At 47.5% G+C, this 14407-nt stretch overlaps 1 protein-coding gene across 1 annotated transcript in view; it reads left to right on the top strand.

The window, feature by feature from the left end:
* SMARCA4 (SWI/SNF related BAF chromatin remodeling complex subunit ATPase 4) overlaps window positions 1-14407 on the top strand; it is a 98408-nt gene that overhangs the window by 28226 nt on the left and 55775 nt on the right. The window contains exons 5-12 of the mRNA XM_081092083.1: window positions 187-591; window positions 915-1013; window positions 1973-2231; window positions 4408-4534; window positions 5087-5260; window positions 7380-7553; window positions 8713-8880; window positions 8967-9017. Coding sequence (XP_080948209.1) covers window positions 187-591; window positions 915-1013; window positions 1973-2231; window positions 4408-4534; window positions 5087-5260; window positions 7380-7553; window positions 8713-8880; window positions 8967-9017 — 1457 coding nt within the window. The remainder of the gene's footprint in view (window positions 1-186; window positions 592-914; window positions 1014-1972; window positions 2232-4407; window positions 4535-5086; window positions 5261-7379; window positions 7554-8712; window positions 8881-8966; window positions 9018-14407) is intronic.

The following is a 14407-nucleotide window of genomic DNA, read 5'->3' as shown; positions in this document are numbered from 1 at the left end:
TCACACCGGCTGCTGGTCAGTGCCCTCTGGGTGCCTCTTGTTTAAATTATAAGAATGAAAAAATGTGGTCATGCCATGTCTCAGGGTAGGTGCCAGTGTAAGCCTGGTGGAAAGGTTATCGTCTTTGCCTTAAAAATCTTTGAATGTGTACTCCTGAGTGACCTCTGGAATTTGCATTTTCTGCAGGTTACCCCTCACCACTGGGTGGCTCCGAGCACGCCTCTAGTCCGGTTCCAGCCAGTGGCCCATCCTCGGGCCCACAGATGTCGTCTGGACCAGGAGGGGCCCCGCTGGATGGCGCTGACCCCCAGTCTTTGGGGCAGCAGAACCGGGGCCCAACACCATTTAATCAGAACCAACTGCATCAGCTCAGAGCTCAGATCATGGCCTACAAGATGCTGGCCAGGGGGCAACCCCTGCCTGACCACCTGCAGATGGCAGTGCAGGGCAAGCGACCGATGCCCGGGATGCAGCAGCAGGTGCCAACACTACCTCCACCCTCTGTGTCTGCAGCAGGACCTGGCCCTGGCCCTGGCCCTGGCCCTGGCCCAGGTCCAGGCCCAGCACCTCCAAATTACAGCAGGCCCCATGGTAAGGCCCATTACCCCCAGCCTTTGGGGGAGGGAGAGGTCTCAGCAAACTGACCCAGTAGGGGCAACAGTGTCAGGCAGACCTGGGCTCTGCTGCCCACAAGTTTCCCCCTTGGGGCTGGCACAGTGTCTGGTGCTCAGGCGGGCAGGCAAGCCTGTTGTCAGGATAAAAGTTCTTTCTCCAGCTCCCTGCTTTCCCTTGATGCCCACACTTCAAGGCTTGTTGTTGGGTGTGTCCCCTGGAGACAGGGCTGCCCATGGGGGTGGGTGCAGAATGAGCACAGGACACATTTTATCCTATTGTTTGTTTTTCCCTGTGTGTAGGTATGGGAGGGCCCAATATGCCACCCCCAGGACCTTCAGGAGTGCCCCCCGGTATGCCGGGCCAACCCCCTGGAGGGCCTCCCAAGCCATGGCCTGAAGGTGAGTACCCTCTGTCCTGGTGACATTTCTGTGCCCTGACTTATGTCATGAGGTTACACAGTGCACATCCTGAGATGAGCCTGTCCAGAGAGAGAGAGAGGGCCAAGGACAAGTCCTTGCTTCTTCCTGCTGTCTTCTTTGTGTCTTATCTATCCCTAGTTATTTTCTAAAGGCTTGGGTTGGCTTCACTCCACAATTCCTGCCCACCCTTTTCCTGTCCTGTGGGTCATGGAGATCCTGGGCTATCTTTAAAATGTTAATAAGAAGAGAAGAATATGAATGAACAAGTTCACTGTAACTCCAATAAGAGGCTGTGGGGAGGCACGGCTGTAGCCATAGACACGACCCTTCAGGACCTGGTGCCTCCATGCCTGTAGGTTACAGCTGACTTCCCTTCCCTCCTGGGATGCCCCCCCAATACTGTGGGAGGCCAGCAAAATGACAGGGTAGTTCAGGGTTCTGTTTCCTCACCATGTTCAGTTTCTCTTCCTTCTGTCAAATGTAGTTGTCAGCAAGGATTTGAGGGTCATGTCTGTTGGGTGAAAGCAATAGACAAAATGGATTCGTTTCCTACCCTCTTAGAACCTGAGGTTTAGTGATGGGCATAGATGAGCTAATCACTTAAATCTGTGATTTCATCTGAACCGTAGTAGATGGAAGTCAGGAAAATGCTGCCCAGGAAGAACGAACTCAGGGTCGGCACTTGGATCAGTGCAGGGCTTCCAGGAAAGGCATGTAGGCTGAGATCTGGAAGAGGCTTGAACCTTAAGGCAGGAGAGAGGAGACCCCTGAGTGAGAAGCTGCCTGCCATGCCAGTTCAGTGAGAGGCGGGGAGGTGGGGAGGTGTAGCCCAGACAGTCCGTCAGTCACTGGGGCAGTGAGCACCATGCAGGCTTTTTATTTCCACTGGAATTGACCTGAAGCTCAATGCTGTGCTCCTGCTACTTGACTCTCCCCAGGACCTATGGCGAATGCTGCTGCCCCCACAAGCACACCTCAGAAGCTGATCCCCCCTCAGCCTACAGGCCGTCCCTCACCTGCGCCCCCTGCCGTCCCGCCCGCTGCCTCTCCTGTGATGCCACCCCAGACGCAGTCGCCAGGGCAGCCGGCCCAGCCTGCCCCCATGGTACCGCTACACCAGAAGCAGAGCCGCATCACCCCCATCCAGAAACCCCGGGGCCTGGATCCTGTGGAGATTCTGCAGGAGCGGGAGTACAGGTGAGGGCGCTGCTGCCGCTTCAGGTCACTCCCAACCATGTCATCCCTGACACACCGTGTGGTTTCCAGCTCCAAAGGCTAACAGGGTATGCAACCAGAAATCACCCTATGCCTTTCTCTCTTGGTTCCCAGCTCCCCAGTTGGCATGTGTCCTTCCAGAAAAATTGTGTGCATATGCGAGCAGATAGGCACAGGTAGCCATATTGTCCCCAGGGGGTTCATGAAGTGCATCGTTCCTTCCAAAATAACATCGTGTAGAGATCATCCCTGTCTGTCCAAAAGGAGCTTTTCTTTTTTCTTGTTGTTCAGTGTTCTGCCTGGTGGAGTAACATTGTTTTTTCAGCCAGTCCCCTGGCTGAGTGCACATGAGGTTATTTCTAATCTGGCGTTAAGACAGTGTCATAGTAAATGCTACTTCTGCGTTTGTTTCTAATTTCACACGTGTGCACATGTCAGAATAAGTCCCTAGAAGTGGCATTAATGTGTACAGGGAACGTACACAGGGGAATTTTGTAGATTCTGCAAAGCTGCCCTCCACCGAGATCACACAGATATATGTTGCAGTGAAAGTATGTGTTTCTCCTCACCAACTTTTGGTTCATCACACTCAAAAAGAAACCTGCAAGCTCTGCAGTGGATCCTTCTCACTAGTTGCTGGCCCTTTGCCAAGGCCTCCTAGGCACCATGTGGGATGCCGGACACACTGTAGGTCTGTGATATTTCATCCCACACTTCTGGGGGCACCTGAGATTCACTCCTTGAGCACCTTGCACTTCCCATTTCCTCATTGCATTTATAACTTGTTCAGGGCAGGCCTCCCTTGGTGAGTGTAAGCTCTATGAGGGAGAGGCTGTGCCTTGTTCACTGTATATTCCCAGAGGCATCAGTAAATCTGCCTAATGACCATCTCTAGAGTGCATGCATCCCAGCTGTGGCATGCCTTGGAGCCGGGTGCCTCCCCTTCCGCTTGAAAATGACCTGTCCAGATAGCTTCACGTTTCCCTGCTTTCCCCTCCAGTCTCTGTTCCCTTATACCTGCCATCCAGCAGCTCCTTGGGCCACCGACACTGCAGCCCCTTTCTCATCCCCCTTTGCATAGGTGGTGCATGACCCCTTGGTGAACCAATTCGTCTCAGCTCCCCTCCCCAGACATGGTTCTCTCCCCGCACTGTTAACTGCCACCTGGTCTCCTCCTCTGCCTGGGGCCTCCCTCCTCTCACACTTGCCTGTGCATTCTGTTTTCCACACAGCCGTTGGGAGTCTCTTTTTACAGTTTACTTACACTAGATTCCATTCCCCAGGTTAAAACCTGCCATTCTGTTCAGTAAACTCCCTTCTGTTCAGTTCCTGTCCTGTGCTCTGTCCTCTCCTATCCTACTTTCCTTGTTCCAATATGTTTATTTAAGAAGTTAGGCTTATTTCTGCCTAGGGCCTTGGCTTGGCAGTACACGACTCCTTGTGCTCACTTAGAATTCATTACTGAGGTCACCTCCTCATAGAGGTCCTGCCTAGTCCCTCACCTCTAGCCTGCTCAAAGTAATGTTTAAATATTTTTTCCATTGATTCTTAGAGAATGTGAGAGATGGGGGGGAGGGAAAGAGAGAGAGAGAGAGAGAGAGAGAGAGAGAGAGAGAGAGAGAGATGGAAAAACAGAAACATCGATGTGAGGGAGACACATCAATTGGTTACCTCCAGCACAAGCCACAACTGGGGCCAGGGACTAAACCTGCAATCTAGGTATGTGCTCTTGACCGGGAATTGAACTCACTATCCTTTGGTGCGGGCCTACATTCTAATCTAACCACTGAGTACCATTGGCCAGGGCCATAGATGTTTAATTTTTTAACTCCTTTATGGCCCATATTCCTGATAAGGCTCCCAGGCTAAGTAGATTCCCAGGGCTGGGAGGGAGAGCCTGGCCTGCCTGACTCCTGAGGCTGGCTCACCCTGCTGAAATGCCTTCAGTCGGCTGTGCCCTGTCTGGTTTCCTGTTTGCTGAGGCTCTGAGGCCTCCGCTGCTTTCCTCTGTGTTTTGTGGCTGGCATCCTTTTCTGAGCCATCTCCTGCCTCTCTCAAAGGATGGATTCTTCTGAGGCTCCTGCTTTAAAGAAAGGGCATAGGTGGGCTCCTTGTGTGCAGTCCTCTCATTGTCCTTTTTTCTGTCTTTGCACCTTAGGCTTCAGGCTCGCATCGCTCATCGAATTCAGGAACTTGAAAACCTACCCGGGTCACTGGCCGGGGATTTGCGAACCAAAGCAACTATTGAGCTCAAGGCCCTCAGGCTGCTGAACTTCCAGAGACAGGTGGGCGCAGGCACAGGCCTTTTCTGCCAACGCTGATGCTTACATTCAAGTAATTGCTTGCTGAGCAATTATTAAATAAATGTCCCTTGACCATTGAAAGCAGCAGTGTCCACACTATTAGCTCATTGTGCCCTCCTTCCTTTTCATGACCTGCACAGTGGTGGCACATTGAGTGTTCCTGGTGTGAGTAAGCATGGTTCCCTAAGGCGGCGAAACAGGAAACTTAAATGGGTCTCTATCTGCGGGGGCTGTACTTTTGAATGAGCCATAGGAAATACTTTGTGTGTGCTTGAGGGAAGGCAGAGCTGTAGCCCTGAAGGGATAAGAGGACCTTCTGCTGGGTGTTCAGAAGCAGCTGTCTCCTTATCTGTGCCTGCCCCCCTGGCCCTTGGGCACTTATCAGACATCCTCCACATGCACACACATTGGTGCGTATGAGATTTAGCAAGGACCCTTCTGGAGGCAGCAGTGTTGTGCCTAGTTTGCACTGTGTAATTGTGCATTTTGTGTGGCCATGACCAACGTGTGCCCATGTTTCTCCTCTTCCTGAAGCTGCGGCAGGAAGTGGTGGTGTGCATGAGGAGGGACACGGCCCTCGAGACCGCCCTCAATGCCAAGGCCTACAAGCGTAGCAAGCGGCAGTCCCTGCGTGAGGCCCGCATCACCGAGAAGCTGGAGAAGCAGCAGAAGATTGAGCAGGAGCGCAAGCGCCGGCAGAAGCACCAGGTGCGTCCCCAGCTGCTGCATAGCTTGTCCTGCTGGCCCTCCTGTGTACCTGGTCCTCACAGCTCCCACATTGTTGAGTCTTGTTTTGTGTCTAAACATGCTGTTTGTCTTTTCTGTTTATAACACTATTTTAGACACCAAGAATACACTCATGAACAAAATTGAGTGGTAGGGAGATGGGCCACAATCAAGGGATGTAAAATATTGGGAGGTGATAGGATATAAAGAAAAATGAAGCAGCGGTGGAGAGTGATGAGGAGCTGTTGACACAGAATGGTTGGGGAAGTTTTTTCTGAGGTGTTGAGATCTGAGCAGAGATCTGAGGGGAGGGAGCCCCATGGCTATGTGGGCAAGAGCTTTCCAGATAGGGAAGTGCAAATGCCCTGGGGCTATGTGCTGTGTGTTCTATAAAAAGCAGGGATCTCTGTGCAGCCAGAGTGGAGCACGGTAGAGAGTAGGAGGAGGTAAGGACAGAGTGTGCTGGGCCTTGTGAGCCAAGGAGCAAGTTGCACTATTGCTCTGAGTGCGGTGGAAACTATGGAGTCTCCCAGAGGAGGGATTGATTTAGGTTAGGTTTTTATTTTATTACTAGAGGCCCGGTGCACGAAATTCGTGCACTCGGGTCGGGGAGGTCCCTCAGCCCAGCCTGCACCTTTTCGCAGTCCGGGAGCCCTCGGGGGTTGACTGATGGCCCCACAGGGAGTGGGCTTAAGCTGTCAGCTGGACATCCTTAGCGCTGCCACAGAGCCTGGCTTCTGGCTGAGTGGCGCTCCCCTCTGAGAGTGCACTGACCACCAGTAGGCAGCTCCTGCATTGAGCATCTGCCCCCTGGTGGTCAGTGCGCACTATAGCATCTGGTCATTCTGCTGTTCGGTCGATTTCCATATTAGCCTTTTATTATATAGGATTTATTTAGTTTTAAGTTTTAAATATATTTTTATTGATTTCAAAGAGGAAGGGAGAGAAACATCAATGATGAGAGAGAATCATTGATCAGTTGCCTCCCGCATGCCCCACAGTTGTAGGGATTGAGCCCACAACTTGGTCCTGTGCCCTTGACCGGAATTGAACCTGAGACCCTTCAGTCCTCAGGCGAGGGCTAAGTTAGGTTTTTTTTTAAAAATATATTTTATTGCTTTTTTACAGAGAGGAAGGGAGAGAGATAGAGAGTTAGAAACATTGATGAGAGAGAAACATTGATCAGCTGCCTCCTGCACATCTCCCACTGGGGATGTGCCTGCAACCCAGGTACATGCCCCTGACCGGAATCGAACCTGGGACCTTCCAGACCTCAGACCGATGCTCTATCCACTGAGCCAAACCGGTTTTGGCGCTAAGTTAGGTTTTTACAAGAACAGTCAAGGAGACCAAAATTTCCACTCAAGTATGATTTGGGATGATTCTGTTTGTTGTTCACTCGTTATATTTCCTAAAGTTCCAGTCAATGTCTATTAGTGGTGTAGTTTAAAATAATAGAAAAAGTCAATACTCAGTGTAGACCGCTGTTAACATTTTGGTATATATATATATATATATATATATATATCTTTCCAGCCTTATTTTGTATATATGTAATCAAACACTGAGATAGTCATTTTTTTTTAATCCTTACTCGAGGATATGTTTTTTATTGACTTGAGAGAGAGAGAAAGGGAGAGAGAAAAAAACATTGATGTTAGAGAACATCAATCGGTTGCCTCCTATATGTGCCCTGACTGGGCATTGAACCCGAAACCTTTTGGTGTACGAGGTGATGCTCCATCCAACCTGGCCAGGGCTGGGGTAGGCATTTTTGTTCTTGAATTTTTTTGGACAATCTCTGCTATTTCCTTAAAATAAAATTCCTAGCAATGGAATAACTTGGTTGGAGGGCGGGAGCATTTTGAATTGGTTAATGTTCTTGTCAGCTTGTCTTAGCAAGGTTGATTGTCTGTTGTGTACAAAGGAGGGCCCTTCCAACCACCCTCCCAGTATTGAGAACACGGAACCTCGGGACCTCGTAGGCAAACAGTGTTAGAGTATTGTTTGACTGTGTCCTCTTGGTTTTAAACAAACTGCCTTTAAAGTTTTATCTCAGGGAGTGTTACAGTAGTCAGTCTTGTCTTGTGTGTCCTTGTAGGAATACCTCAACAGCATTCTTCAGCATGCCAAGGATTTCAAAGAATATCACCGATCCGTCACAGGCAAAATTCAAAAACTCACAAAGGCAGTGGCCACGTATCACGCCAACACAGAGCGGGAACAGAAGAAGGAAAATGAAAGAATCGAGAAGGAAAGAATGCGGAGGCTCATGGTAAAATTCTGCATTTGTAACTGTGTACCCCTTTGTGTGTGCACTGGGCGGTGCAGGGACCAGGAATCCATTACCCTGTATTACACTGAGGCATTTTGCTGCTCAGAGTTAGGAGTGGAAGGATTTGGGTTTGAGAATCTGAAAGAACTGGCCTCAGACCTTTGCCGGTCACACCAGCCATTAGAGTGCCTGCATGACCTTAGCCAGTTAGCTGGCTACTTTATGTCCTCCAGAAAATGAAGGTGGCAACCCCTCCTGGCTGTGAGCCATCAATGGTGTGATCTGATCCCCCACCCCCACCCTGTGTTTCTGACCATTTATTCCTGGGTGATCTCCTAATTGGGTAGGTATTGGTAGGCATGACTGTGTGGACAGAGGCCACAGAAGTAAAGGGAAGGACACAGCTCTGTCCTCAAGGGGCTTGTGCTAACTCTAGGGAGATAGTGGACCAAGTGAAACAGTTTTGAATGGTGGAAGGTGCACTAAAGAGAATGAAGCAGGACTCATGGGATTGACAGGGTGGTACTGAAAGGGTGAGCAGAAACCTGGCGGAAGTGCCTCCTAGGGTTGAGGAACCAAGGTCAAGGGCCCAAGGTAGGTAAAAGCCAATTGCAAGGCACAGCAAGTGGCCCCTACAACAGAACGGTGCAGGGGAGGAGTGAAGTCAGAGTCCCAAGGGCAGGTCATTTGGGGCCTTTCAGGCCATAGGGAGGGCTTTGGATTTCATTCTGAACATGATGGGGAGTCACGAAGGCTGGGTAGTGATGTGATCTGATAAATTCTTAGAAAGCCCGGAGGGAGAGAGACTGCTTGGACCAAGTAGAGAAAAGGGCTTCGATTTGGGGCATGTTTGTGAGATGGGACAGAACTTGATATTGGCCTTTATAAATAACTCAGTAGGATTATGTCTGTGCAGCCAGGTCCTTACAGAGCCTAGCTCTGGGTAAGAGTTGGGGAAATACTAAAGGGAGAGACGATAGTTATGTGAAAGACCTACATACAGCACAACACAGGGTGTGACTAAGAGCTCCCTAAATGTGGGCCTGATTGCTGGTTAACAATAATTCCCAGTGGACTTCTCGACTCTGATTTGCCTGTCTTGGTTACTAATGGACAAGCATGTCTTGCAGGCAAATGCTATAACTGCATGCTTTTGCAGGCAGAAGATGAGGAAGGGTACCGGAAACTCATCGACCAGAAGAAGGACAAGCGCTTGGCCTACCTCTTGCAACAGACAGACGAGTACGTGGCTAACCTCACGGAGCTGGTGCGGCAGCACAAGGCAGCCCAGGTTGCCAAGGAGAAAAAGAAGAAGAAGAAAAAGAAGGTATGCTGGGGACTGGAGCGGCATTCTTGGCCCATGTTGCCTCAGTCTCCCTGTCAGGGAGTGACTGTATCTCTCTCTATTTCCAGAAGGCAGAAAATGCGGAAGGACAGACACCTGCAATAGGACCCGATGGCGAGGTGAGGAGCCAGGTTTTTGGTGTGTGTTTTTTGTGGAAATGTCAACCCAGCCCTGGACCTTGGGTCTATTTCATTCTTTTTTTCTTTTTCTTTCTTTATTTAAATTGATCTCAGAAGGAGGAAGGAAGGGATGGAGACACACACACACACACACACACACACACACACACACACAGAAAGAAACATTGATTGGTTGCCTTCCTCATGCATCCCGAGCAGGGATTGAACACACAACCTAGGTATGTGCCCTGACCGGAATCGAACCCACCATCCTCTGGTGTATAAGATAACGCTCCAACCAACTTGTTTTCTTTTTAAACTGTAAAAGCTGAATATGATGATGGTAAGAATCCATATATGTCTCCTGCCACCATCCCACTCCTTCCTTGAGCCCACTGCCCAGAGGAAACATTGTTAACTATTAGGTGTTTTCTCCCAGGCTTTTCTATGCATGTGCCACATTATTTACTTTCCAGTTTTTACTTTCATGTAATTTTAGACTCATGCGAGGTGTAAAACAGTACAGAGAATTTATGTGTACTCTTCACCCAAATTCCCTGTTTCCACTATTGTCATTTTTTCCTAAACCATTTGAGCATCAGATGCAGACATCATGGCCCTTTTCCTCCATGTGTTTCTGTGTGTATTTCTTTTCTTTTTTTAAAAATATATTTCTTTATTGATATCAGAGAGGAAGGGAGAAGGAGAGAGAGATAGAAACATCAATGATGAGAGAAAATCATTGATCGGCTGCCTCCTGCACACCCCCTACTGGGGATCGAGCCCACAACCCAGGTATGTGCCCTTGGCTGGAATCGAACCTGGGACCCTTCAGTCCACAGGCTAATGCTCTATCCACTGGCTAGGGCTCAGTGTATACAGTGGAGCCTTGACTTACGAGTTTAATTCGTTCCGTGATGGAGCTCGTAACTCAAATTACTTGTATGTCAAATCAAAAAGTGAACGAGTGAGACACGTGATGCTGGGCTGATGTTGTGGCGTTCACTGTGACGTTCGCTGTGCCAACTAGCGGTGGGGTATCTGAAGCTGGCTCGTAACCCGAATTTTAGCTCGCAACTCAAAGCAAAAAATCGGCGGAGAGAGACAGCTCGTATCTCGAAAAACTCGTTAGTCGGGACACTCGTAAGTCAAGGCCCCGCTGTATTTCTTAAAAACAAGATAATTCGTTTCCATAATTGTGCAGTGATCAAAACCTGGAAATGAACATGGATGCATTACTACGACACAATCCATAGCCATTATGAAGGTTTCTCCAGTTGTCCTTCTGGTGTCCTTCACTGCAACAGAAAACCCAGTTCACATGTCACCTTCAGTGGTAGTCCCTTTTGTCACTGATCTTGAGCAGCTTCTCGCTTTTTCTTTGCCTTTTATGACTTTGGCATTTTTTTTTAAAATATATTTTATTGATTTTTTATAGAGAGGAAGGGAGAGAGATAGAGAGTTAGAAACATTGATGGGAGAGAAACATTGATCAGCTGCTTCCTGCACATCTCCCACTGGGGATGTGCCCGCAACCCAGGTACATGCCCCTGACCGGAATCGAACCTGGGACCCTTCAGTTAGCAGGCCGACGCTCTATCCACTGAGCCAAACCGGTTTCGGCGACTTTGGTATTTTTAAAAATATATATTTTATTAATTTTTTTACAGAGAGGGAGGGAGAGGGATAAAGAGTTAGAAACATTGATGAGAGAGAAACATCATCGGCTGCCTCCTGCACGTCCTCTACTGGGGATGTGCCTGCAGCCAAGGTACATGCCCTTGACTGGAATCAAACCTGAGACCCTTCAGTCCACAGGCTGACGCTCTATCCACTGAGCCAAACCGGTTAGGGCGACTTTGGTATTTTTAAAGAAGAGTATAGGCCAGGTATTTCCTGCAGTGGCCTTCAATTTGGGTTTGACTGAGGTTTCCTTGTGATTGAAGTCAAGTTATATGTTTTGGCAGGAAGACCCTAGAGTGACGCTGTATCCTTCTTGGGGCGTCACATTGGGAACTGCATGGCACAGATTTGTTCTGCCACCGGTGCTGTGACCTTGATCCTTGATCTCTTGGTGTTGACTAAGGCAATCCCACTGTAAAGTTACTGTCTTTCCTTTTGTAATTAAGTGCCATGTGGGAGATACCTGACACTACATATATTGTAACTCTGAATACTTCTAATTCACTGGTTTCACATCCATTGATTATCTCTGCCTACTTCTATTTATTAGTTGGCTTTCTGTAGGAAGGAAAAGCTTTCTCTTATTTGCTATTTGGCCCATAGGCCATAATTTGCAAACCCCTGGTACGAACTCATGGATTCTTACTTAATTTAATCCTTCATTGTCAGTATTTATTTTTTATTTGAGAGAGAGGAAGGGAGAGAGGGAGAGAGAGAAACATCAATTTGTTGTTCCATTTATTTATGCATTCATTGGTTAATTCTTTTTTTAAAAAAAAATTATTTTTTATTGATTTGAGAGAGGAATGAGAGGGAGAGAGAAAATCAGTGATTGAGAGAGAATCATTAATCAGCTGCCTCCTGCATGCCCCGATACTGGGGATCAAACCACAACCTCCTGGTCCACGGGTCAATGCTCAGCCACTGACCCACACCAGCTGGGCTGGTTGATTCTTTTTTTAAAAAATATATTTCTTATTGATTTCAGAGGGGAAGAGAAAAGGAGAGAGAGAGAGAGAATCATCAATGATGAGAATCATTGATCAGCTGCCTCCAACATGCCCCACACGGGACCAAACCCACAACCCAGACATGTGCCCTGACTGGGAATCAAACCATGACCTCCTTGTTCATAGGCCAGTGCTTAACCACTGAGCCTTGCGGGTCAGGCAGCTGGTTGATTCTTGTATGTGCCCTGACTGGAGCGTGACCTTGGCCTATCAGGATGACACTCTAACCAACTGAGTTAACTGGCCAGGGCAGTATTTATTTTCATGCTCAAATTGTTCCAGTTGGGCCAGTAGGAGCCCCTTCAAATTGGTTCCTGTGTCCTTTTGATGTGTCCCTACCATCCTTTGGGGGCTTCCTGACTTCTTTATACACCAAAATGGTGCAACCTTATTGTCTGCTTTTCCTGCCTGAGCCCTGGAGTCAGCCATTTCTCTAAGGAGCCCTGATTCCTTTTCTCAAAGAAGAATATTTTAAATTCAAAATCTAGGAGTGCTCATTGCTCCTGGGTGTCATTGCTTCTAGGGCCTCTCAGCAGACAGATGTAGGAAATAGGTGTATGTGTGTGTATACATGTTCATTGCTATATATATATATACGAGTATTAACAAATCTTGAGAAAACACTGATACCACCAGTTCTAATCCAATACCATGGGGTTATTTCTGTCCTTTCCCTTTCCACACTGAAACAGCAAAAATCTGGCTGCCATTAGCCATGATACTCTTTCCTGTTTGCTCAGTCCTAGGATACACAGGATGTACATTCAGAACTCCTAATGCGCCCCCCTCTGTAAAAGGAGCCTCCCAGAGTATTTGAGATCTTGCTCCCCGGCATATGTCATCAGTTTGGCTAAATTAAACTCTCATAAAAATTCGAAAAAATAAAAACAAATACCAGGAGCCTCCCATCTAGAGGTCAGTGTTTGTTTGGAGCTCTTCATCCCAAGAGTGTCCTCTAAATACTGTGCACAGAAGCTGCTTGGATTCGTTCTCCCCTCATGCCCCTGTTACTGTGGTTTCCCCCACCTTTGTTGGTTTTGTTTATTCACTCGTTGTGGATTTATTTAGTGTGTGAAACACCAGCTTGTTCCAACATCTGAGCTGTACAAAGTGGCCCTCTCAGAGGGGTTGTGCCCATACACCCACCTTCCCACAACATTCCTGCCCACCTCCTGAAAACAACTCTTCTGGTGTAACACACACATTTGGGAGAAAGATATATAAAAGTGGGATGTGTAAATAAGAAGTTTTTTTAGTACCTCCTCTGGCTCCTTGTCCCACTTCCAAAGGGTAGCCTTTTCTATGCATGAGCCACTGGAAGGCTTTTCTTTTTCTCACCTAGCATTGTATCTCAGACAACTCACCCTGTTAGCTCATGGACACTTACCATATTCTTTCTATTTTTTTAAAAATTGAATTTAGTTTTATTGTTGACAGTATTACAGATATCTCCCATTTTCTCCCTTTTTACCCCCGATTCCCACCCTACCCCAGGCCTTCCCCATGCTATTGTCTGTATCCATGAGTTAAGCATATATGGTTTTTTGATTAGTCTCTTTCTGTATCCTCCCACTCTACCCTCCACCCCCCCCTCACCCCCCCCCCTCCCCGCAAATAAGATTTGTTATTCTGTTCCATGTATCCATACCTCTGGACCTATTTGGTTTGTCAGTTTATTTTTTTCATTAGACATATAAGTGAGATCATGTGATGTTTGTCTTTCTCTAACTGGCTTATTTGGCTTAGCATAATAGTCTCCAGGTTCATTCTTCTTTCTTACAGCCACATAGTATTCCATTGTCTAAATGTGCCATCGCTTTTTTATCCACTCATCTACTGGTGGGCACTTGGGCTGTTTCCAGATCTTAGTTATTGTACGTAACTCTGCTATGAACATAGCGGTGCATATCTTCTTTCTGATTGGTGTTTCGGAGTTCTTAGGCTATATTCCCAGAAGTAGGGTTGCTGGGTCAAACGCCAGGTCCATTTTTAATTTACCCTATTCTTTCTAACCTCTCCAAAATGTCATACTTCCTATAGAAAAAATTTAAATGATAACATGAAGAGTAGAAAGCCTAGGTATGCATACTGATTCCTGGTGACATCTTCTCTATTCTTCCTGAAATCTTTATGCTTATATCCCCTTTGTTTTATTTTGGGACTATTTGGGTCAATTTAGACATTAGCTAGACTTTTCCCACTTAGCCAAATATCTTGTGCCACTTTCCATATCACATCATTAGTTCTATTTTCATTTTATTGTGTTGACAGGTTAGAATCTGTTTCATCATTCAGACTGATAGCTCTTTAGGATGCTTCCCATTTGTAGCTGTTACAAATGCACTGAAAAAAAAAAAAAAAAAGATCTATTCTGAGCTACTCTTTACCTCCTCTTCTATTGGTGACTATTCCCGTTGCCTTTTTTCCTATTGCAACGTTGCTGTAGTGAGCCTCCTTATGTAACACCTTTTGATACTGTCTTAGTCAGCTTGGGCTGCTGTAACAAAACACAATGGCACCATAGCCTGGGTGGCTTAAATAACAAACATTTATGGTCTCACAGTTATGGAGGCTGGAAATCCAAGGTCAGGGTGCAGCAAGGTGGTTCCTGGTTAAGGGCTCTCTTCCTGGCCCGTTTTGTAACAGAAGCATCACTCAGTGGTGGCTGTGAATTGTCCTTGTTCCCAGCCAGTGGTT

Source organism: Myotis nattereri (genome assembly GCF_964212035.1).
Source record: "Myotis nattereri genome assembly, chromosome: 5".
Classification (NCBI taxonomy): domain Eukaryota; kingdom Metazoa; phylum Chordata; class Mammalia; order Chiroptera; family Vespertilionidae; genus Myotis; species Myotis nattereri.
Note: the sequence above shows the minus strand (reverse complement) of the source record. Positions and strands in the feature narration are given on the sequence as shown.